The following is a 22,708-nucleotide window of genomic DNA, read 5'->3' as shown; positions in this document are numbered from 1 at the left end:
GCTCCACTTCCCATGTGACTAATAGGATGGAAATCTTTCTGTAATTGCAACATCAAGGGTCGTTGAGTGGGAGCACTAAAATCATCATTTACCCCCGCTCTGAATCAACTTTATTTGCAATTAGAGTATGCCTTAAGTACAGAGAAGTTAAAAGATGAGTATTTTTTTGCCTTTTTGTTTGGAGAACATGATTATGATGCAGTTGTTTTTTTGTTTTTTTTTTTAATATTGAAACCAGATGAGTTGTTTTTCTTTGATTTTCCTTTTTTTTAAATGATTTCTCTTGTATTGTAAACACTTACATTACAGTATTTAACAATGTTATTGTTATGTGCAGTGTATGAAGATAATAAACACCGAGCAAATGAAACATTGTTTCACTTCTTTGTTCACATATGTAAAAAAAAGAACACAATGAAAAGTTACTTTGTCACAGAATTGAATCCAGATTAAACAAATTAAATCTACACTTTTACATGCTTGTAGTTTTACGCTAATGAAAGGCTTTTCATATTTTTATCTACCTATTTATTAAGGTGCACCTGTAATGTTCTATTTAACTGTTGTGCGGAAGAACAAACAAGCAAACCATTTAGAAAGGAAAAAAAACTGATAAATTTTAATGGTAAAACTGTTGAACAGTAATTATTACACAGCTGTGTGTAATGCAATAACATGGGGTTTTGCATTGACAGTCCCTGATTACAGTACAGTAGCGTCAGAAGAAAGAGCTTCAACCCGAAAGGCACCAGCATCTAATCACAGTCATCGTAATGCCAAAAGAAAAAGAAAACAGGGGTTTTCACTCAGCAAATGTAATTTTTCTCCTACACGGTTATCAACTCTGCCCTTTAACCTGTTGGGCCTCTTAATGCAATATCTGATAAGTATAAAATGGAGCGTCAACATCAATAATGTATCTGGCTCTTTAATTAACATGACCCTTTAGTGCGATTATAAAAAGATTACCAAACCAACAAAGCAAACATGGTACCAAAGAAATATATATAAACATGCTACATCATGGAATTAATTGATTCACAAAACAAACAAATACAAAAAAAAAAAAACACTCCTCAAAATGCAACACAAATGAAAAACGAAAGGTTTCTGTTGTGAGAAATGTTGTGCTTCCATGTCGCCAGCAGAGAGCGCAGTAATGACTGGTATCATTACTCCCTGAAAAAGAATGCAGTCCAGAAACAAACAACAAGCAGGTTTCAGTGTACAGCAGCTGGCACTGTTGGCATCAGACAGTCAATAGTCTGTAAAGTATCAATGAAGAGCAACAAAAAGTGTCGACAAGGCTCAATTAGGTAGTGTTTTTCCCTCGGCTTACAGTAAGCGTTCATTCTGCCGCTCCCTTTCTGCAAGGGTCGCCACAGCAAGTTATTGCAACCTGCACGTGGCTTGTTTTTTTTTTTTTGTTTTTACGCCTGATTCCCTTCCTGTCGCAAACTGGGAATTGAACCCAGTTCAAGACTTAATAACCCCATGAGTGGCTTCAAATGTAGAAACTCCCCTGTGCTGCAGACGCACCAGAAAAGGCACAGACTTTTACTAAACATAGAATATCATGGTCGTAAGACTGTAGTGCCTTAACTGCAAGAGAAAAAGTAAAGTTTCCACTTTACTAAAAGGCTTTTTACCCTGTTATGTTTCACTTGCCCTACCGACAAGCTTCAAGCCTGAAAAAAAAAAAAAAAAATACAAAATGTTGAAATGTAATTCCCCATGAGACGTGCTCATGCATTATGGTCTCTAAAGCACTGTAAAACATATTTTGGTGCATTTCTTTCCAAATATAACCTGATGTTACGACATGTATGTCTCAACACAACAACACACTGCTTACAAGCTAATGATACATCTGATTATACCTCGTCTATCGCCAAATATATAAAATTAAATAACCAAGCTCTGTATTTCTATAAGATATAATAACTAATCTTTAAACTCTACTAACTACACTACACCGAGCATAGCCTCCATTCAAAAGGTAGTCTGCTTCATCTATTTACATGGTGATATAATACTGTACAATCTCCTTTTCCTGCACTGAGAAGCAACTGTATGGATGGATTTTAGCCGAGTGCAGCAGTAATATTCTACTTCTAAAGCCTAACAAGCTAGCGCTATATCAGTCAGAGGACTTCGATTTGTTTTTCTCGCCGTTTGCATTGAGAACGTGTAGTGTGTTCTGGAAAACCCTAACTGTACCACTTGGATTGCAGATTCTCTGAGGAGAAAAGTTCTGAACATTAAATAGAAAAATAATTCTAACTTCTTCCTGTGGCAGACCCTGAAAACCCCTCAATAAATACCAGTCACCTCAGGTCATAGGACAGGAAGTTCTAGCTTAATTACAGTCAGGCTGAGGATGTCTCTACTTGCTGTTACACGATGGGTGGTGTGCAGTAGAAAAAACTCTGTGAATTGTGGTCTGGCTGGTTGAGCTGTCTGGCTTGATGGGATTGGTGTCAGAGAAACATCCAGGTGTGTCTGTGACTGTGGCTGCCTCTACGTCTGCTTCTGAGAGTGGCTTTACGCTGAATCTGTACAGTGTGTGGGCGGGTCTCACACCCCGAGGGGGCTTTGGTCTCCCGAATCGGAGGAGGACACGGAGACGGAGCAGCGGCGTCTCTTGGCCACGCTGGAGCCCTGAAGCATGCTGGGATGGAAGCCCGCGTGTCTCCGGGCGTGTTTGGTCAGGTGGTCGCTCCTCATGAAGCACTTGTCACACATGGGACAGTTGAAGCGCTTCTCCCCCGTGTGTGTGCGGTAGTGGCGCGTCAGCTCGTCGGACCTGGAGAACTTCTTGCCACACTCTGGCCAGGTACACTCAAAAGGGCGCTCACCTGAGGAAACACAGGCATGTTGTGTAACAGTCAGTATTCAATATTACACCACTTCAGTCTCCAGTGTGATGAAGATCAAATCCACCCATCTTATGATCGTGGGTGTTTTTTTCTGTATAAATACAACTGTTGCACTTGTGGCGTGCATAATTAGGGTTCTTTTCCATTATTCTCCGACAATTACATGTGTTGAGATAACTCTCTGACTAAAAAAAAAGGAATATTTGTGTGGAAGAAATCTCACAGCTGTGCTGCTGATAAAGAACTAGAAGAACTTATCTCACTTTATCTCACAGAAACTTCACCTCCTTTGAGACAGTGTTTACATTTTTGTGTTATTTATCACTCTTTGAATTTCCTTTCTGCTCTATTAAAATATTTTATGCAGGTTTTTTTTTTTTTTTCGGTTGTTGCTTTTAGAATGCATTCAGTATGCATGTATATTTATGTTTATATTGTTGTATGAACACATTACTGTACATTCATCTTGCAAAAAAGTCTTTCAGAAAGAAATGTATACACAGAGATTCTAAAGGTCTGATGGTATGTGGACTTCTGGGAACACAGCGTTCCCAGATAGCAAAAGAAAAAAGAAAAAAAAAAAACTGTAACAGATTATAAATCACAGAGGCATTCTACAACTGGAAGGCAAGTGGACTTAGGAATGTAGAGAGATAAGGCTGTTTAAAAGATACAAATGAGTCCAGAGACAGAAAAGATGAAAAGCCAATGGTTGTCCAATAAATAACAATATGTACCACAGAGATACATTATTAGATTAAGCCAAGAAGAAAAAACTATGAATTATAAACTGAAGATTGAGTTCATGAAGGGAGTCACGGAAGGAGTTACATAAAGAGGATTGTCTAAGAACCTTATAAGAACATATTGATTTAGAAACGGTGAGTCAAGATAAGATCTCTGTGAAAACCACAGGTTGGAAAAAAAATAACAAAACAAAACAAGCAAGGTTACATCGAAACTCCGCCTCCACGTGCTCCACTGAACCACATGTCCGCTCTTGTTTACAACCCGACGTGAGGGGGCGGGGCGGATGACGTACGAGGAAGTAGTGGTGCAGGAGGAGGGGGGGGGGGTGTTATCGCCGGACAAGAACGTGTGAGGACAACAGTGTCGCAGTGACCTGTGAGACAATCCGGAGCCCGGTAACTCCGCCATTCACAGCCAGGGCGGGACGCACGGAGCGGCTTTTATCTGCGCGCGCTCAGAAAGACAAAACAGCGATTCTCCGAGGGGATCGTGTGTCACGATTAACTGCGCCTCCTCAGCAGTCTCGTGCATCACTAATAAGGGCGGCGGCACGTGGTGCTCAACACGTCAAACCCGCCTCTCCGGGCTCAGTCGACCTGCCTCCGGCCCAATATGGCCCGGGGAGTCACACCCCCGCAGGGCCGATTCATGGGACCACCTTTCCGATAATCTGTTACTCATTGGCAGGAACATGTGGCCCCTCCACAAGTCACACCGTGATCTATAGATCTGATTTATTGTGTGGAACGTCAGTTTGTTAATTAATATCAATCAATATAATGGGATGGGGAGGGCCAGCAGTGGGTTTTTTTTCCTTTTTTTTTTCTCATTGGCAGAAGTGGCGCAGAGCAATTTCACCGCCATACACAGAACCGAATCCGTGACTTTCGTAGGCGTGACCCCCACCTCCACCCCCCTCCACCCCCGCCCAGAGGCCACTCACCGGTGTGGACCCTCAGATGGGCCTTGAGGTGGGACGACTTGCCGTACATCTTCCCGCAGCCGGTGAAGGGGCAGGAGTGCCGCTTCTCGGGGGACTCCTGTCTCGCTGGGCCCCCCGCCGCCTTCCTGCTCCGCGGCTGCTTGGGGACCAGCGCGCCACGGCTGTCCCCGGCGTTCAACCGGCAACCCCCCCGCTCCACCTTCTCCTGCGTGGCGGCCTCGCTGACCCCCAAGGATCTGCCGCCTCCGGCGCTGATGGCACCGGGACTGCATTTGTTCAAGTCCAGCAGAATCATCGCCACCATGAGCAAAGTCCGGTTCTCCGGGTTCTCTTTCAGCGCGTCCTCCGTCCGGCCCGGCGGTCGGCTGGGGACGCAGTCCGCAGAGACATCCGCCTCCGACATGACGAACCTGCAAGCGGGTCCGGAGGTGGAGAAAAAGGATCGACGTGTCCGGTGAAAACAATCCGACCGCACGGATACAGTAAAGTAATCAGAGCGCGGTCCTCCCAGGAAACATGTGGTTAATCATCCACACGTGTCGTCTTCAATGTGACTATTCCGCAAAGACTGCGCCTTCTTGTTGAGGTTGCAGGGCGGATAAATAAACTCCCCCTCAGGACGGATAGCGGTTTGAATCGGTCCTCGGTTCCTCTTCCCCGCGTCTCCGCCTGTGTCCTTTATCCTCGGCAGAGCTTCAGTAAAACGCTGCGTTTTGCCGAGCGGACTATTGTGTCTGCGTCTAAACCGCCTTTCGGTGCGCTCCCACACATGCGTCAACTTGTCCTATTTTACTGCGAGCGGCACTTCTTCCAACTCCAAGAAACAATTTCGCGGAATCCCACGGTGTCATAATAAAGTCGCGTCGTGATTGGCTGAGAGAAAACGTGACTCGGGTTTTTGGAATTGCCTTTTCAGTGGAGTGATGGATCCGCGGCGGGACCAATCACAACCCGGGATTGGTCTGGAGGGGGCGGGATCAGACTGGTGTTACCTTCAGGTACCGAATAAGACTGGGGAAAAAAAGACTGTCCGTCTCTCAAAATAGACTTACTTAAATTGGGGGGAGACATTCTGAATAAAACATGTTCCAAACAGCTTGAACAGTTTAAAGACGATATCCTACAATACCACTTTTCTTTAAGTTTATGTAAATGGTAAGTAAGCATCATTGTCGTTTGACACTGCTTCCATAAAAGGTCAGCTGTTGGCATGACTTTGTGTAACTGTGTTAATAAAGAAAAAGTGAAATGGATTAAAAGTTCAGAACAGAACATAAATATGATTTTACTGACCTTATTTTGCTTGCTCCAAATCACCATCACTGCTAATGCAAAACAACTTATTTACAACTTGCTTTGATAAGCCCTGGCAGCTCAGCATTTTAAAGATGACACAAGAATATGTGTCACGAAGACTAACACATGCTTTGGAAACCAATCCAGCAACTGTGTACCATTATGCTATAGCTGTGGACAGGTCTCACTTTGTGTCCCAGTTTCACAACCATGGTTGATCCTAAATTAGCAGAGGCCTCATGTGTCCTCAAAGCTTCACTTGAACTGATCAGGACCCATCCAAGAAAATAAAATAGCTGGCGTTGTTTTTCTTTCTGCTGAGCATACCAAAAAGACAGCTGTCATATCAACATATATAGTTGCTTTAGATTGTTATCAGAATGAAAAAGCACTGCTTTATGAAGCCAAAGAAATGAGTGCAGATCAATGTAAAAGTTGTAACTTGTCTATTTTCACAAACTTTAAGCAATATAAAAATAAGTGCCACGCCTATCCCGGACAACCCCGTTAGTTTAGGCTCAGTGAGTCACTACTTTCAAGCAGATTAATCTAATCCCTCAATTTAAAGTTCACACGACATGAAAAACATGTTGTTCAGAAGGAAAAGTGCTTTTTGTTCCAGGACTTCTTGCTTTCTTTGAGCTGGAACTGTACGGCCACACCGCCCCCACTTTCCTCGACCCTGCAGATTTCCCATATTTCCAGGAAAAAAAGAAAAAAAAGAAAAAGAAGGCGCGTATCCTCCCCTCCGCTCCCCCTTTAGCCGAGCTGTAAACAGTTCTGGGGAAGAGGAGGCGTTTCCCCGGCCCCGGCCCCGGCCCCGGCAGCCCGCCTCTCCCCGCTTCCCTTCCCACTAAAGTGCAAGAGTTCAAGAGTGCACGACACATCTGGGTCACGCTGCTGCGCTGACACGACACCGCGCCGCGCGGCTGTGCTCGAGATTAGGTTGTTTTGGTGCGCGTTGGCGCGTGCGCGAGACGCAGCGGGGAGGACGAAACAGGCACGTGCGGAAACCTTGGTACAAAATGTTCCCGTCCACGTGCGTCGTCGGAGCTGACGCACTACGGCTGGCCCGCTCTCCTCTCCCTCTATCTGTGTGTGTGTGTGTGCGTGCGTGTGTGTGTGTGTGTGTGTGTGTGTGTGTGTGTGTGTGTGTGTGTGTGTGTGTGTGTGAGCACCCCCCTTGCACTATACACACCCACAGCAGACAGACTGGTAGTCCCAGTCCCGAACAGCGCGGCCTCTGCTGCAGACTGACAGGCAGCAGACATAGCACCGGGTCGCGGTTCCCGCTGGGCAGTCAGTCACCTCGAATTCACCGAATAGAAGCAAAATGTCCACTTTCACGAGGTTCTCTATACACCTCGCTCCCTCTGAGCGGATGCGTGTTTCTCTTAGCTTTGAAAAGTGACGCCCCCACACAGCAGCAACCATCTCACCAGCAACAAGGGAAGGGGGAGGAAGAACAGGTTTATGTCTTTCCATAACAACTTTAATATTATTTTATGACTTAACCATCATTGCAAAACACACAAAACCATAAAGGCACACATTGCTAACAGCTGGACCCATTAGATGGGAGTCATGCAAATGACCAGGGTAGTGACATGGGGAGGGGGGGCTAATGTTGTTCAATAATCAAATGTAGTCCACCCATCCATACCAGTCAGTCCTGCGCAGAGCCAGTCCCACTTTGCTGTGGCCGAGGGCAGGATACACACTGGACAGCTCGCCAGTCCATCTCAGGGCAGACACAGAGACAGTATGCAACTTTGAAACTCCACACAGAAAAACCTCCAGTGTCTGAACGCAGACATGTTGGATTGTTTACCCTCTGATAGGGAACGTGATCTTCATGAAACTGGTTAGTTTTACCCAACTGCTGATGTGTATTTGCAATAGTAATCCTACAAAGTTGCATAGACTCAGGTCCGCTATCTCAAAGAGGAAGCTGCAGCACCCCCCTCTCCGTGGCCTTGGTCATGTGAAGCTGGTGCAGCGGAGCATTCAGGCAGTCATGATCATTGTTCTGAGACAATATCATTTGTATTTCAAGCTCAACAAAGCACCGTCAGCTAGAAACATGTCACATGGGAGTGGAGGTTGCCACCGATCACAGAAAAACCTGGCAGACTAAAGCGAGCCGATAGCAAAAACATATTCCCAAGCTGTCAAACTACATGCTTTTTTCCAATCAAAGACAGTAGTCTAGTTCTATTCTTTCTGTTTATTCGGTTGAAGTATAGTTCCATTCTTTTCTTTTTTTATGCAATATTGCAAACTTCACGATTATTAGGTAATTTAGCACTAAATAAAACTGGACGGCACAGGTGGTCAACCAGACTGCATGGAGGAGAGGCACAGTGGGGGTGACTTCTAAGGATTTCAGTGAAGTTGTTACTTGCGTATTTGTTTAATCCAGTTGCAGTGTCCTTTTTCAGACATACAAATCATTTGACTCATGGTGTCATTAGAATGTCAGTGACTCAACTTCATGTGCAAACCACTGTAACTATTTCTTGAAAGTATTATCCGAAGCTTTAATAATATATTCATTGGGATTCAACCCGCTAACAGCTTCCTAATCAGTTTGCTTCTCTGCTACTGTACAGCTCGCTCACTGAACCTCATGTAGTAGAACAGATTTTCAGCCAAAGTTTGCCTAAAATCATTGATGGATTATGTAACCGTCCTTGCAGCTATCATTGTGCCAGAGTTGGTTCCCTTTGAAGCTCAGTGGAGTGAGCTAACACTAATGTTGGATTTCTTTTCATTAGCTTCTTGATATTATAGCTCAGCAAAAGGTGAGACAGTGAGCATTGTTGATATCCTTTAAAACACACGACATTTCAAATCTTTCAATCCTGCATTTTGAATCATTATTTTAACAAACCAAATCAGCCACACACAAGACGTAAAGATGCACAGGACAAGCGTACCAATCTATTTAACTGTTTATTTAACAATGCATGCCAGACATGATCCTATTCACATTGAAGAATACAGATTTGTATTTGCATCCAAATACTCACTACTTTGATTTCATATTATAATCTCTCTCTGTCTTTCTCTCAGTCATCATTACAGGTCATCGCTGTACACGCTGAGTGGAAGAACTGCATGCATTAAAAGGACATTAAATAAAGTGTGATCAGTAGAGGGACGCGTCCCCTGCAGTTGAACAACATCAGTAATTATTGCAGAAAAAACATGTGCGTGAAACTCTCTTCAGCTTATGAGTCCCAGGTTCCATAGAAGGGAAGCAAAACTGTTGATTATCATGATTCCTTAAAACCATAAGACATAGTGTGAAAAATATTTCAAAAATACTGTACAACGAGATTCTGTTGGGTTGTGTTGTTATGCCTCCCTACTATTGGTGTCATCTGCATGTTAGGATAATTTAAACACACACAAGCACATCTCCAATCAACACTCGCCACAACAGTCATGTCCACATACCACAAAACCATTGAAGAATCATGTATACCAGCACATACATGCCATGGACATGTACGCGATCTTATACTCCTTATTGTAAGGATAAACAAAGGTAGAAAATAATAATTTCATTTCCTATCAGAATAGTTCCAATAGGAGGGCCAAAAGTTAAAGTTCAACACAGTCATCTGCTTTTTCACTCCGCCATGCAAAACCGAGGTGAGCTGCACCATCGTTGCTCGGCTAAACCCATCTGCCCCAGCTGAGCAGGGCAGCAGGAGCGTCACTCAGCTCACGTCCATTTGGTTTGACAAAGCATGATTTGGTTTAAAACACCAAAAAAATAAATCCCTCCTTTCTATTCATGTTGTTGAAATCTATGATTGATCAGTTATGAAGACATTCATTCGTATGATATTGCCTTTTTTGAGGACATAAAACATAAAATATATAGTTTTACTATGAACCCAGGATTCTGGGTTAGACTGAAAAAGCACAGTGATTATATAGGACACCTACTTCTTAAGACAATCTCACTCAAGTCTTGACTTTCTTTATCTCTCTCTCTTTCTCTCTGTCTTTCTTTCCACCGTGACTCTATGATATACTTAGTACTTTGCATCACTGTGGTTATATTGTCCCTGAGCACTGACCTGGGGTCAACCTTTCATCTCCAAATCATACAGTAACTTATATATTTGTTGAAGAAATCTGATCTTTATTGACTGACTTGTACATGCCTCTGAGGCGCTCTACTCCTCAATCTCTCCCCCCTCTATGAACCACATACTGGAGATGTATTGACACTGCGGTTTGTGTTGACGTTGTGATTATGAAGTTTAACGGACTTTCCAGGAACTGTAAAACACCTTTTCTTTCTTTGAGACAAAGTGAACAATGAGGGCATTTAACAGTCTGGTTGTTTGATTCGTCATGTTGGGTTGTGGCACAGATAAATCAGATAAGTTACATCAAGAGAGTAAAAACAATGGCTGGTCCTCACTATTGTGTCTCGTGCTGATTTTTTTCCTCCCCTTTCAAAGCTGTTTACTCTCAATGCAATCTTCGACGTGGTTCGAAAAAATGAATGCAATGATACAATCTGCTAATTTTCCCATTTTCCTCAACTCTGTACATCAGGTGTGTCCAAAGAAAACATAAAACATCTATGATTAAGTGACCACTGATATCTGGCCTCTATGAATAGAGAAGGAAAGACAAAGGTGAGAAAATTCACGGTATTCGTATCACTTCAGGCCCCCACATACTTCATTCATGCCAAAAAGGCACCCTAAGTTTGGTATACTGGCAAATTTGTATTGCCATGTCAACATTAGAAAATTCTCTTAAGCTGCTTGATAAAACATACAATAAAAACTACTTTAAATACTTTAAATATGTTTTCAATGTACAGTATATCAGACAATTCTATAGTTAATAAATAATATAATACATCATCATTTAGTGCATGTAGATGGTCATCTTTTTTTTTTATTAAATTTAAAAGCTTGATTAGAAAATACTTAAATTTGACAAAAATATCACTGAGAAGATATAAATATTATTTTTCTTAAATTCAAACAGGCATTTACTGTAATTATCATTAATGAGCAAGAAAATGTCAAATAGAATCAGTCTCAAAATAATTGCAACATGATTAAACTGAACCGTTAAAAAGTGAGAAAATATAAAACAAACATTAAAAATCAATCAAGGTTCAATTATTTTTTTTTAGCTATCTTATCTATACATAGCTATCAAAGACATCTTCATATGCAGATTATTTCCATTACAATAAAAAAAAAAATATAGGAAAAGTATATTCCAACACTGATCTGGCTTCTTCTGATGATGAGAACCACATATTTCCTCCGCCGTGTCACTTAAAATGCATGCCTTTCTTAAACTTCAGCTTGAATGCATATATTTGACAGCTCATTCTCAAGCTATTTTTTCAAATTATGACATTTTCTCTTTTCTTCAGGACCTCTGTGACATGGATTTGATTAAACTTAAGTCATTTGGATGATGCTTTAAATAAAGTCTCTCGTCACAGCGGTTTACATTGAATACAATAAAGAAAATAAAAGATAAAAATGAATGACATGTTTTCAATAAAGGACGGATCCGTTCGCTGTATGTAGATGTAAAGCCTTAAGAAAATAATGCAGCCACCAAACACTGCAGGAGGAGGGCCGGGTTAAAAAGAGAGCTACGATCAGTAGAGTGGAAAGATTTTTGGTGTCAGGTGCAGGCAAAGAAAAGTTTGCCCAGGTTCGCCTCTGATGCAGGTTCACAGCACCCTCGTGTCCCCATCCTCAACAATTGCACTTGTTAAAGCTCTCTGGGCTCAGGTGTTTACCTCCTGGTGACAGGTGGGATTTCACTGACGTGACGTCAAATGCGTGTGGATATGAATGTAAATATTAACATTTACCCCACAAAATTCCTTCTCCATCGTCCATCGACACCGGTCTTCAAAGCAGTGAGTGTCCTCACATGCTTTCTTGCCACGTGCCTCCAAAACGCATGAGCTGACATGAGTTTTGAGCGCTTTCTGATAGCTGAATGCACAAAATAGATTTCTGTGAGTGTAACTTTCAGTCGACAGACATCAGCATGGTACACACTTCCTCTCTGACGCTACAAATAGAAAAATGAAAAAAAAAGGTTGAAATAACCATGAAACATCAACAATGTTCACTTGATAGGTGTATATGTGTATCTAGAGGTAAGTTGTTGCCATGTCACAGATATCATTCGAAGCCCAAACACTCGCCGCTGCCTCCATTAAGCTGACAGAAGAATGGGCTTCTTCCTGTCCGCTGTAGTGCTGAGATCTGACAAGTAAAATTTGGGATTATATGAAGAGAGGAAAAATGCCTTTGAAGCACATGTTCTGAAGAAGAAGTAGAAATGACAAATGCTAAAACAAAATGACAAAATGAGGTGGCCGTCTCTCTCTCTTCTCCCTCCGTCTCTCGGACTGGACATAGTCTACCATTGAATGCAGCTAGGAGTAACGGTACACTTTGTCTGACTAGCATGACTGATATGTGATGAAACACAGTGACAGATGCCTACTGGATGTAAAAGGTGGTGGGTGGAAGACATACAGTACAAATACACCTTCCATTGCCATAACACCCCACTGAGAGTTACTTAGCTACAAGAGGTAAAAACTAGTCTAGATTCATAGCTCTTTGTTTTGATTGGTGTACAGTAGGACCCCTTGGCCTTCCGTGTTGTTCCACATTGATGTAAGAGACAGGGTAAAGATGCCCTTCAACACTGCCCGTCATTAAATGCTTCTTATTTCAACTAATTCAAATAAAATAAAACTGCAGATCTGGTGAGAATCAGTATCTAGGGGCAACCTCACCCTGCTTTCACATTTACCCTTGGCCCTTCCTGTTTTCGTCCCTCGTCCTAGCAGTGTGCGAGTGCACCGGCGTGTCCTTGTCACGTGTAGTTTTGTCTGTCGAAACTGCGAAAGGCTGACGGAGTGGCCAGCTTCCTCATGGACAGGCTGTCAGTCTTGGCTGTGTCAGGCCTGGCTCCAGACTTGCTCCTGAGGAAGGGGTTTCTGGTTCCTACCAGGCCCCGCCCCCCAGGCCCGGGCCCAGGCCCCCTATCTGCCCCCAGACCCGGTCCCCTCTCCATCCTCTCACTCACCGACAGGCTCTTCCGGTGCGGAGGGGCCAGTGTGAGGGAAGGATGGGAGTCGTCTGAAGAGCAGCTATTTGCCCGCTCCAGCCTGGAGAAGGGGGAGCAGAGAGGGGCCCCACTGGGCCCGCCGAGGCCCCCTAAGCGAGGGGTATCAGGGGCTGGAATCAGGTCCTCAGGGTCCTCTGGATCAGACTCTGTGTGGCTAAGCTCTGCCTCTCGTTCTGGGTGAGAAGAGCCAATGTCTGACGGCTTATCGAACGGGAAGGAGGTGGACGCCCCCGGCGAGTGCGAGCGTTCCACAGGGGTGTACGGGGTGGAGACACAGCGCGTATCGATGCAGTCGGTGATGCTGGTGTATTCTGCAGCCTTTACCTGGACCCCTGCCCCGATTCCCCCATAGCAGCCCCTGGGCGTGAACATGAGGCTGTGGGACTTGACCAGATTAGGCTCATCCAGGAAAGACGTGCCCGCTGTAGAGAGGTAGCGGCTGCTCTTGGAGCGTTCGAGCGGCCCTGCGGAGGGAGGTGGGGATGGTTCCATATCCCAGAGAGGTAAGGTGGTGTCTGGCAAGAGATGTGCTGAGCACAGGGACAGATCGGCGGCCGCGCTGTCGTCAAACATGGCTCCAGCCGTCCCGCTGCTGCCCGCGCCGCCCTCCGAGTGTCTGTCGCCCAGACCGGTGGTGGCGGCGCTGCTGAAGTCGCGGCCTCCGGGCAGCACCGTCTCCATGATATCCGACTGGAGCGAGCAGTCTCTCTGGAGCGGTGGGATCACCCGCAGAGGGTCCAGAAAGACCTCTGCGGGTCCCACCTCCTCAGAAGTCGAGACGTAGATATCAATGCACGACGACGGACGGTGCTGCTGGGAGACCGACAGCGTGGCCAGTGGGAGGGGCTTAGACTCCTTGGGGGCGGCGGATGAGGACACAGACTGAGAACTGTTGGCTCGGTGGAGACTGATGGAGCGTTCCTTGAAGAAGCTTTCAGCCCGCTCGGCTCTACTCCCCCGCTCGCCGCCGCGACCTCCTCCTACATAGAACGAGTGACTCCTGGTCCGTGCAGCCATGCTCGTGGGAGACGGGGGAGACATGGAGCCCTCCGCCGTTCCCTCCAGTGCCTCCTGGAGGCGGTAAGCGTTCCCCTCTGTGCTGTTAAAGCTGCTTTGGCGGAGGATGTATGCTGCATCTGGGCACTCAGCGTGGCGGAGGATGTACGCAGAGTCGGTGCAGTCAGACGAAGTCCGGGAACGCACTTTGTTGACCTCACCGCGCTCCACGCCGGTCACGCGCTCCAGGGCCACCGCGATCCGCCCAATCAGCTCCTCCATTTGTGCGAGACGAATATCAACAGTCTGCAAAGACGCCTTCATGAAGTGTTCTCGCTCATTGACCTCCTCCAAACGCATCGCCATGTTCTCCACCCTGAGACACAGGAGAGAAAGGAGAGGGTATGGAGAACCTTCACTCCAAAAACAGGAAAGTCAGACTCTTTTGAACATAAAAGAAAATAAACTAAACAAAAATGTTCAATCATATCAGTTTATTATTGACAACTTTTGTTTTTAAAAGACGTCGGATGAGGATGGACTTCTCTTTTTTTACTTCAGTATTGCTACGTTTATGTCACTCATGCTGCCTGTAGTTTTAAATAATACATATCAGTTCATCAATACCACGTCAAGTCGATGTATAACTCTTCAACTTGATGACTGTTATCCCCAGTTTGATGTTTTGTTTCATTTTGATGAAAGAAAACATCCTATGATGCCAAATGCACATCACTGTAAGAATAATCATTACAAAATGTAGAATAAAAGAAGGAGGAATGGTTGTTAAAAGCTGAAATCAGTATATATCTGCTTCCATAGAAGAAAATGGCTCAATTTAGGACAACATGCTGCAAGAAAACAGTGATGGATTTAATCATGCAATGAAAATGCCACAAAAGATAAAGAAAAGTTCAAAGTATTACGGACAGTGAGATGAAATACTCCCTATATCTGTTTTACAGATCAAAAAGCAGACAAAAACCATGTTTGACCTTTCAGAAGTGACTCGGATTCTTTCATCATTGGAAGAGTGGAATCTGTCATCCTTCTCTCTGAAGTACTCTTCTATACACTGCTCCTCAAAATCATGGACTTTCTTCAGTTCATCCTCTGTGATGAAAAGCTCTGCGGATCAAAGCGTTTGAGAGCCTCAACGTTAGTGCTTCAAACAACAGACTTAGAGAGTGATATCAACAGAGGAAAACTCTTCTAAAATACAGTATATACAAAATGAATCTCGTCAGAGCAGAAAATGACAACACACTGCGAAACAAAGCCCAACTGTGAAAACTCCACTCACTCAGTCCATAGTCCCTCTCGTCGTCATCGTGCTTGCGCCAGCGACAGCACAGATGCTTGAGGACCATGGTGATGTGACTGAAGATGATGAGGGGAGGAGGAAGGACCGGGCGCTCGTGAAAGGTCATAATGAGCTGGTAACGCTGGAACTTCCACACCTGGTTGGAGATGGACTTCACCTCGAAGAAGGTGTTGCTGCAGGTAATCACAGACAGACACAGAGTACAGATTACAAGAAATAAAATGTAACACAAGCAGAGCCCCATTTGAAGCGACTGGATAGTTATAGACAGAGTCGATGATGAACTGAGCTGAGTCACATCCAGTCATTATGGGAAACGGGGGAGATATCACAGAAAGTTTGATACAATCCAACTAAATCTTCAATTTAGTATTTTTTTTCCCGATTGTGCACTTTTAGGTAATTATACTGATGAAGGAAAACAAGGGGATTAAGCTTTTGTTGTATGGATTATACAGAAGAGCAATCATTTTCAGCATTATGACTATGATAATGTCACTGAAGGAGAAATAGCAGCCTTAAAGGAGGATGGCTGAACAGCAGATTTAAGTAATGACATTTCTATTTCACTCTCTCACACACTAATCTAAAGAAAACTCTGACTAACAGCCAGGCATGCCAAAACTATCTTAGTTAAGGGGCCACAGACAGCTGAGTATGTCTGTGTACAAGTTACAAATGCTCCTGTTGAATATAAATACACTACTGGCCAAAAGTTTTAGAACACCACCATTTTACAGTTATTTAAGCCAATGGACAGCTTGAAATGGCACGAAAGTTAGATTTAAAAAAAGGCAGGTTTACTGAAAAACTGAAGAATAATGCAGAAGAAGGCATTATGGGTGGATGGATGAATCAAAATTTGAAATCCTGGGTTCATCACACAGCCGTCTAGTGGGTGACAGTACAGTTCCACATTGTGGAACAACATCCGTCATGTATTTAGCAGGAAGTGTGATTGACTGAGGCTGTACACATGCACATTTATGGAAACTTCTGCAGCAGAGTTGGGAAGAACTTTCTGAGGAATGTTTGATTTCCAAAGAAAGTCACAAGTGTGTTCAGCTCTCATATAAACCAAAACAGGATACTCTGATGAGTCAAAAATTGTCGATGCATTTTGGTTTAAAAATTGATTCCATGATTTCCTTGGTACCTCAAATTGTTTATTAGGGACCGAGCCCGAGGGCGAGGTGGCCTCATTTCTTTTATGTTTTCATTTCAGAGTGGAATGAGACATTAAACTGAATAATAGTCATTGAAAAACTGGAAAAAGGATTTGACCAGTAGTGTAAAAGTCACCTGAAGTTTCAGACAGTTGTCTACAACAGTGTTTTCCTTCAATCTAATTCTGGGAAAAAAAAAAAAAATCTGCTGAATGTCAAAACACTATTTTTGCAGAGTTTACCATCATATGGCTTCATCATATGGCTTTCATTGTGATTATTTTAACCTCACAATAAGGTAAGGTCTGTGCCACTTTTCACCATTACAAACATCACTGCTGATCATTTCTGCGCTCAGTGTTGCCTTTACTCTTTCTGAAACTGTGTAATCACACTATAGGTATATTTGATTGTAAAAAAAAAAAAAAAAAAAAAAAGTTTACATACTTGAACACAGCAATGAGGAGGTTGACCAGCAGTATGTTGGCCACCAGCAGATAACAGGCCATGATCGCTGGGACAATCCAAGCGCCGGTCTTACAGGGGGGCAGAGTCACCACCACCCCATCCTCCGTGATGTTCTGCCCACAGGGGGCTGCACAGCGCAACAGAATACAGACACACAGACACAAGTTAATACAGAGTAAAGCACCAGAGAGAGACTTCAATCCCTCAGTGATGATAATTTAGTAGAAACTGTTGAATGCACAACATATTAGAAAAAAAAAACATGCAGACACACAACATAAACAGAAAATAAACAAAGCTATGAAAAAAAAAGCAATTTGAAATAAAACATAAAACATATAAAGACAGACTGTAATCTGAGTACAAGACCACAGAAACAAAGAGACAAGCAGACCTGAAAATACCAAACAAAATGCATAATTATGTATCTTGCAAACAAACAAGAAGCATAATTTAATTTTTTTATGCTTCTTTTCCTTGAAAAAAGGGACTGGGAAGAGTGGATACTATAATGGTGGTGGCTCATGTTCAAAAATGTGCATCTGAAAGCAAAATACATAGAAAATAAAAAAAGACATTCGTCATGTGTTGTCACAGTTTGTGTTTACAATATATTTAAACATGAAGTCAGTGTTTAAAATATATTGCCACATATGTGAGCCATAGCTTCGTTCAGCAATGGTTGATTGCTCTGAATCATTTGAGATGTATTCAGGATACATAGTATGTTTTTTCCATCTATGATGGTTCAGTTGCTGCGGCTTATCTGGGGAACATTCATCATTTGTTTATTGGTTTGTTTGCCTTTGAGATTCATTCTACTCATGCTCATCATTGCTTAAAGTTCAATTGTTTCACACAATGCAGCCCAAAGACAGAGAACTGAAGTAATTTTTCCTATAATTTTTTTTTTGTTTTGTTTTGTTTGTTTTTTTTTTTTACCTTAAAAATTTGGATTAAAAACTCTGACAACTGAACCACATGAAAAAACAGGTTGCAGATGATGAAAGGTGGCTAATATGTATGTTCTGGTGTGGCCATGTGTACGCATGTGCTGCTGGTGTGTATATAATTCAATGCCTGGTCATATTAAATGTCGGCCACACTGGATGAATTACTTCATCAATGTGTAAAACTGCTCCATTGAGAAGCTGAGCCGGCTTAAAGGGAGGGTGACATGGTTCATGTGCCAAAAGATGTTAGCATGGCAGGGTCACTTCTTCAAATGAAACTGATTTCAGGTCAGGAAACAAAATTGGAGTAATAAACATCAAAGGAATATCAACATTTTTTTTTTTTTTTTTAAAGTTTGATAGTTCCTGTTGATGGGCAAAGACAAGGACTGACACATTTGAAAAGGGTGCTACTGCCATGTAACGGTGCCATGTTGCCAGCCAGTGCCAAAATTATTCAGGCTAAAGTTGCATACAGGATGCAGCCACAGGCCGAAGTGAGGCTATATCCTGCAGTCTCTGTGAAAAATTTGCAAAGTATTGACAGTCTCATAAAAAAAAAAAAAAAAAAATCAAACTTTTATTAACTCCATACTTTCTTGAACTTGACTCTGTTATATTCAGAAAAACCTGCTGATATGCAGCAGCTTCTCCAAAAACCAACATGAGGGCAACTTTAGCCTTACAGCAGAGCCGCATGCACACTCTTGTCTTAAGTGGCCTCTAGTGGTAAGAAGTGGGCATGACATGGTGGTAATGTGAGGATGATGAAGGAGAGGTGGGAGAGGTGGATGTGGTTAAATTGAGGTCTATATATCTATAGATTTACTGGGATTTGGACTGCACTGGGCAATGTGGAATGGACCATTACTACGCCAGGTTCCGTGAGTTCGAAAGTAATTTTCGACCAGCCAGAGTTTTTCATTCAGCCTGTGCTGTAACTTCCTACTATGCATATCTGAAACAAAGAATGAAAACATTATTTCAGATCTCTTCTCTTTGGGCCACTCCTCACATTCTGTACACACCATCAGATATACTACCATACAGATAAGACAACAGACCAGAAACACTTGCACTCTCAGGGCATTTTCTCTCAGACACTGCTCACTGATTTATTGAGTCACAAAGTCAACATGTCATCTACATATAAAATAACGTGAAGATTTAAAACTGACAATACACATTAATGTTCTTATGTGGGAAAGATAAGGCAGACAGTGCTGTAAGGAACAGAATTGGTCAGAAATCATGATCACTAAAATAGGAAATTCAATGTGATTTACACACCGCAAAATTACATATTTAAAATGTATCTATTATCTATCTATTATAATATTCAAATATTCAGCCATGCTACTCCTGATTCCCTCCTCAGAAGCTGGGCCTATAACCTCTATGAATCCACAAATATCAATTGTTTTACACTCCGGCCCTGCACTTACGGTCAATCTGGTCGGCAAACACCTCTCCGTAGATCATCCAGTAAGGCATGAAGAAGATGTTTCTGGCGAGCATCCATGAGGGGTCTTCATTGGGGTTGAGGATGGCCTGACGGGCCACCCCAAAACTCATCAGCACCACCAACATGATGATGACAAAGTACATCATGTCGATCATCTGACGGAAAGAGGGAGGCAGAGGAGGGTGGTTACAAGGAGAAAGGGAGGCTCTTTTAGGAGAAAAATGGGAAACAACGTGTTTGTTGGAAGGAAACAGGAGAGGAGCCTGTTATGTTACAGCTGCAGCTGCATTTCCCAAAGTGAGATGAACGATAGTCCGCATTTGCATTTTTTGATTGCTCCTCCTCGCAGTCGTCACTGGTCTATTAAAATTCAATTTAACTTGATCTGGAATGAAACCTAGAGATAATATTAAAACGCGCTTAATTAGGGTTAATATCAGATTGATTAAGGAAGTCAAAGCACTGAGGGGGCAGCCTCTCTCCAGGCTAATTTAAAATGCAGCAATTCACAGTTAGAGAATGTCTCTTTCAAGTGAACTGTCATTCACCGTCTTCTGGAAATCTGAAAGGCATACTTGGTAAAATTAAACTTTAAAAGTCAATCTGAAGCTTCTGATCTTGTTTTAATCATCTAATTAAAGCATAATGAGGTATAATTCCATTTTGAAGGGAATCTTCCTCCAGAGTACCTCTATGTATGTTCTCAGTCGCGCAGGTGGGAGGCATCTCAAAGCAGATAAATCAGGTCAACTGGTTGCATGCCTTGAAAGACGCTGGGCTCCTCACTAGTCTGACAAACCAGTCTGGTCAAGGGAACAGCAGGGAATTGATGAGGCCACTTTCATTAGGGAGCAAAATGTCATCCAAGACAGATGACCAGGTCCAGTTGATCAGAATTAATTGCTTTGAGATGGCTCCTACCTGGAGGAGAACTACACAGAAATACTTCTGAGGAAATTTGCCCTCACAGTCTGGACTGCTAATATTTCAAACTGGCTTGCATTGCAGCTTCACTGCATAATTTGAGGTTAATCATTTAATGCAGATCCAAAGCATTCTCAAACAAATTGATGATTTTCATATCAAAGTGTTGGTGTCCAGCGATAAACAGCCCACTCCACAGACGGCTGAGCATCAGACAAACACAGATTCATGTTTTTTGATGTGCTCCCTTGCTTTGTCTCCATGTGTGTATCAGACTCTCTGATCTTAAACCCACTGAGATCAAACAAGGTGAAGTGGCACAAGAGCTCTCTTTTAGGTGTGGGCTTGCAAACCACTTAGAGATTAAATCCCTGTAATCAGGGACCTCTGTGAGCTAAGAATCAGTGTAAATAATACTAAGGTTAGAGGGCAAAGAGATAAAGTGAAAAATACATAATGGGGACTTAACTGCAATTCATATGGTAGATAGAAAAGACTGACACACACACCCTGTGTCTCGCCTTACCATCTTTCCAATCATCATCACATAGGGACCCAGGTACTTGTTGACTCCAAAGATGTCAAGCAGCCGGATGTACCAATAGATGATATTGACACAGTAGATGACCCGCCCGTAGCTCATGAGCGGCGGCTCCTGGAGACGCAGAACCATGCCAACAGAGAATATGAGAATGGCCATGAGGTCCGTGATGTTCCAGTACTCCTGAAGCCACACTTTAACCTTCTGTAACAACTTCCCAGGTTCTGACATCAGGATCTGGAAGACAGATTGAAGGGGACAAAGAAAAAAAAATAATCAAGAAAACGAGACTTCAAAGACGGACTGGAGTAAAGAGAAAGCCATCAGATGTGCACTCCATCCCGGTCACCACGAGAGGGCAGTGTGAGTTCACCAATCAGGAGGCTTCACGGTGCAGTTTACACTGATGTGACACAATGATTCATGCATTTCATATACCTACTGTACAAACAAAGCCACAGAGCGAGGCTGAAGATTACAGTTAGCCCACATGACTGTATCTCTATTTACATTTTCATAAATCTTTCTTTGTTTACTTATTTCTATTCATATTCACCTAATTCTAACAGCAGTTAACCCAGTCTTTAACATTTTTTTTTGGGGTATTTAAAATCCACCAGTTTTAATTTCTATATATCATCTACTGCATGATAATCTGATAAATCTGATCCCCGAAATAAAACTAAAGGTGACATTATGGTGACGGACCGAGTGGCTTCAGTTCTCTGTGCAGCAGAGAAGAAATGCAAATTGAGTGAACACGGTGCTGCATTTACAGTAAAACACTTGCAAGCGGCCACCGCTAGGACCTACTGTACCTCTCTCATCTTCTCAATGCCGTTGGTGAAGATGTAAGCAATGACTACCCACTCCTGAGGAGATGGCCACAGGTCCATCTTGACCAGGACAATGTAGTTGAACAGCATGAGGTAGCCCACATAGGCCATCTGCATTCAGAAAACAACAGCCAGAGAACACATCGTAAAGACATGTACTTGTGTTTGTAATTCAACTTAGAAAGGTGAGGATTGACCATTTTTACCCCTCTCCCTGACGCAGCAAAAAAATAATAATTTGGATCAAGATTGGGTTAGCTTATACCTCAAGGATTGTTCATCTATATTTCATACACGGAAACAGACTAGGGGAGTACTGCAGTAATGCTACACAGACCAATAAATTTAGAAGAACAGGAGAAAATTCAAGTATTTAAACTCCAGATTGAAAGAACAATTTTTCTTTTCCAGCCACAAATAAAGCGTTCCCCAGAGGGAGACGGATAAAATGATTATAATGATCTGCAATGATGCGTTTTCACTTAGTCTCCCATACACAATTGACTCCTATCACACAAAAAAAGGCAGCACTCAACATCAGGTGAGAAATATGAATATAAATTTGGGTCCCGACTCAGAGAAAAGCTGACATCTGTTTTACAAGTGCAGTCATTTCAATGCACAGCAGAACATTTTTTCTTTAACCTGAAGGGCAGAAGGGAGAGGAAGGGAGGAGTGAGGGAGTAAATAGCCAGAGTGAGGAAAATGAGATGAAACAAGGGGCAGTCAAAATATTTTCGCTGCATAAACAAACAGTGAAATCCCTGCTGGTGTTAAAGAGATGTTTTTACTGGGTGAGTAAATGGAAGGAGCCCAAGACAAGGGTGTGGAAAACAAAAGATCAGCGTGAATCAAATCTTACACACACCGTGCTCAGCAGCAGCCACTGTACAAACCAGAACCTATGCGCACATTGACATAGTGGGTTATGGATTCTAGATACTACAGTGCCATAGTAAACACACTTAGCCGCTATGATAAATTTAAAATCGAAGGACGTTTATTTGTT

At 42.9% G+C, this 22,708-nt stretch overlaps 2 protein-coding genes across 21 annotated transcripts in view; both read right to left on the bottom strand.

The window, feature by feature from the left end:
• Positions 1–256: 256 nt before the first annotated feature.
• On the bottom strand, positions 257–5,494 carry klf9 (Kruppel like factor 9). The gene is made up of 2 exons (XM_030104663.1): positions 4,573–5,494; positions 257–2,858 (listed from the first exon to the last, which is right to left on the bottom strand). The coding sequence occupies exons 1-2, from the start codon at positions 4,973–4,975 to the stop codon at positions 2,578–2,580; spliced, it is 684 nt and encodes a 227-aa protein (XP_029960523.1). The 5' UTR covers positions 4,976–5,494; the 3' UTR covers positions 257–2,577.
• Positions 5,495–12,073: 6,579 nt separating this feature from the next.
• The window catches only part of trpm3 (transient receptor potential cation channel, subfamily M, member 3), a 151,030-nt gene continuing 140,395 nt past the window's right edge, over positions 12,074–22,708 (bottom strand). For 10 of the 20 annotated variants that reach the window (XM_030105804.1, XM_030105809.1, XM_030105811.1 and 7 more), the window contains 7 exons: positions 21,682–21,810; positions 20,849–21,100; positions 19,379–19,553; positions 16,960–17,107; positions 15,326–15,519; positions 15,018–15,150; positions 12,074–14,398 (listed from right to left, as the gene is read on the bottom strand). In XM_030105804.1, the coding sequence (XP_029961664.1) occupies positions 12,772–14,398; positions 15,018–15,150; positions 15,326–15,519; positions 16,960–17,107; positions 19,379–19,553; positions 20,849–21,100; positions 21,682–21,810 (2,658 nt within the window). In that variant the 3' untranslated portion in view covers positions 12,074–12,771. Of the gene's footprint in view, positions 14,399–15,017; positions 15,151–15,325; positions 15,520–16,959; positions 17,108–18,762; positions 18,892–19,378; positions 19,554–20,848; positions 21,101–21,681; positions 21,811–22,708 lie in introns of all 20 variants that reach the window. The other 10 variants (XM_030105805.1, XM_030105801.1, XM_030105799.1 and 7 more) reach the window with 2 other exon arrangements.

Source organism: Salarias fasciatus, chromosome 12, assembly GCF_902148845.1.
Source record: "Salarias fasciatus chromosome 12, fSalaFa1.1, whole genome shotgun sequence".
Taxonomy (NCBI): domain Eukaryota; kingdom Metazoa; phylum Chordata; class Actinopteri; order Blenniiformes; family Blenniidae; genus Salarias; species Salarias fasciatus.
The sequence above is the reverse complement of the archived record's forward strand: the minus strand, read 5'-3'. Positions and strand labels throughout refer to the sequence as shown.

Coding starts and splice junctions, on each gene's coding strand:
- klf9 (XM_030104663.1), bottom strand. CDS start 4,975: ATGTCGGAGGCGGATGTCTCTGCGGACTGCGTCCCCAGCCGACCGCCG. Junction 2,859..4,572: donor CCATCTGAGGGTCCACACCG/GTGAGTGGCCTC, acceptor GTGTTTCCTCAG/GTGAGCGCCCTTTTGAGTGT.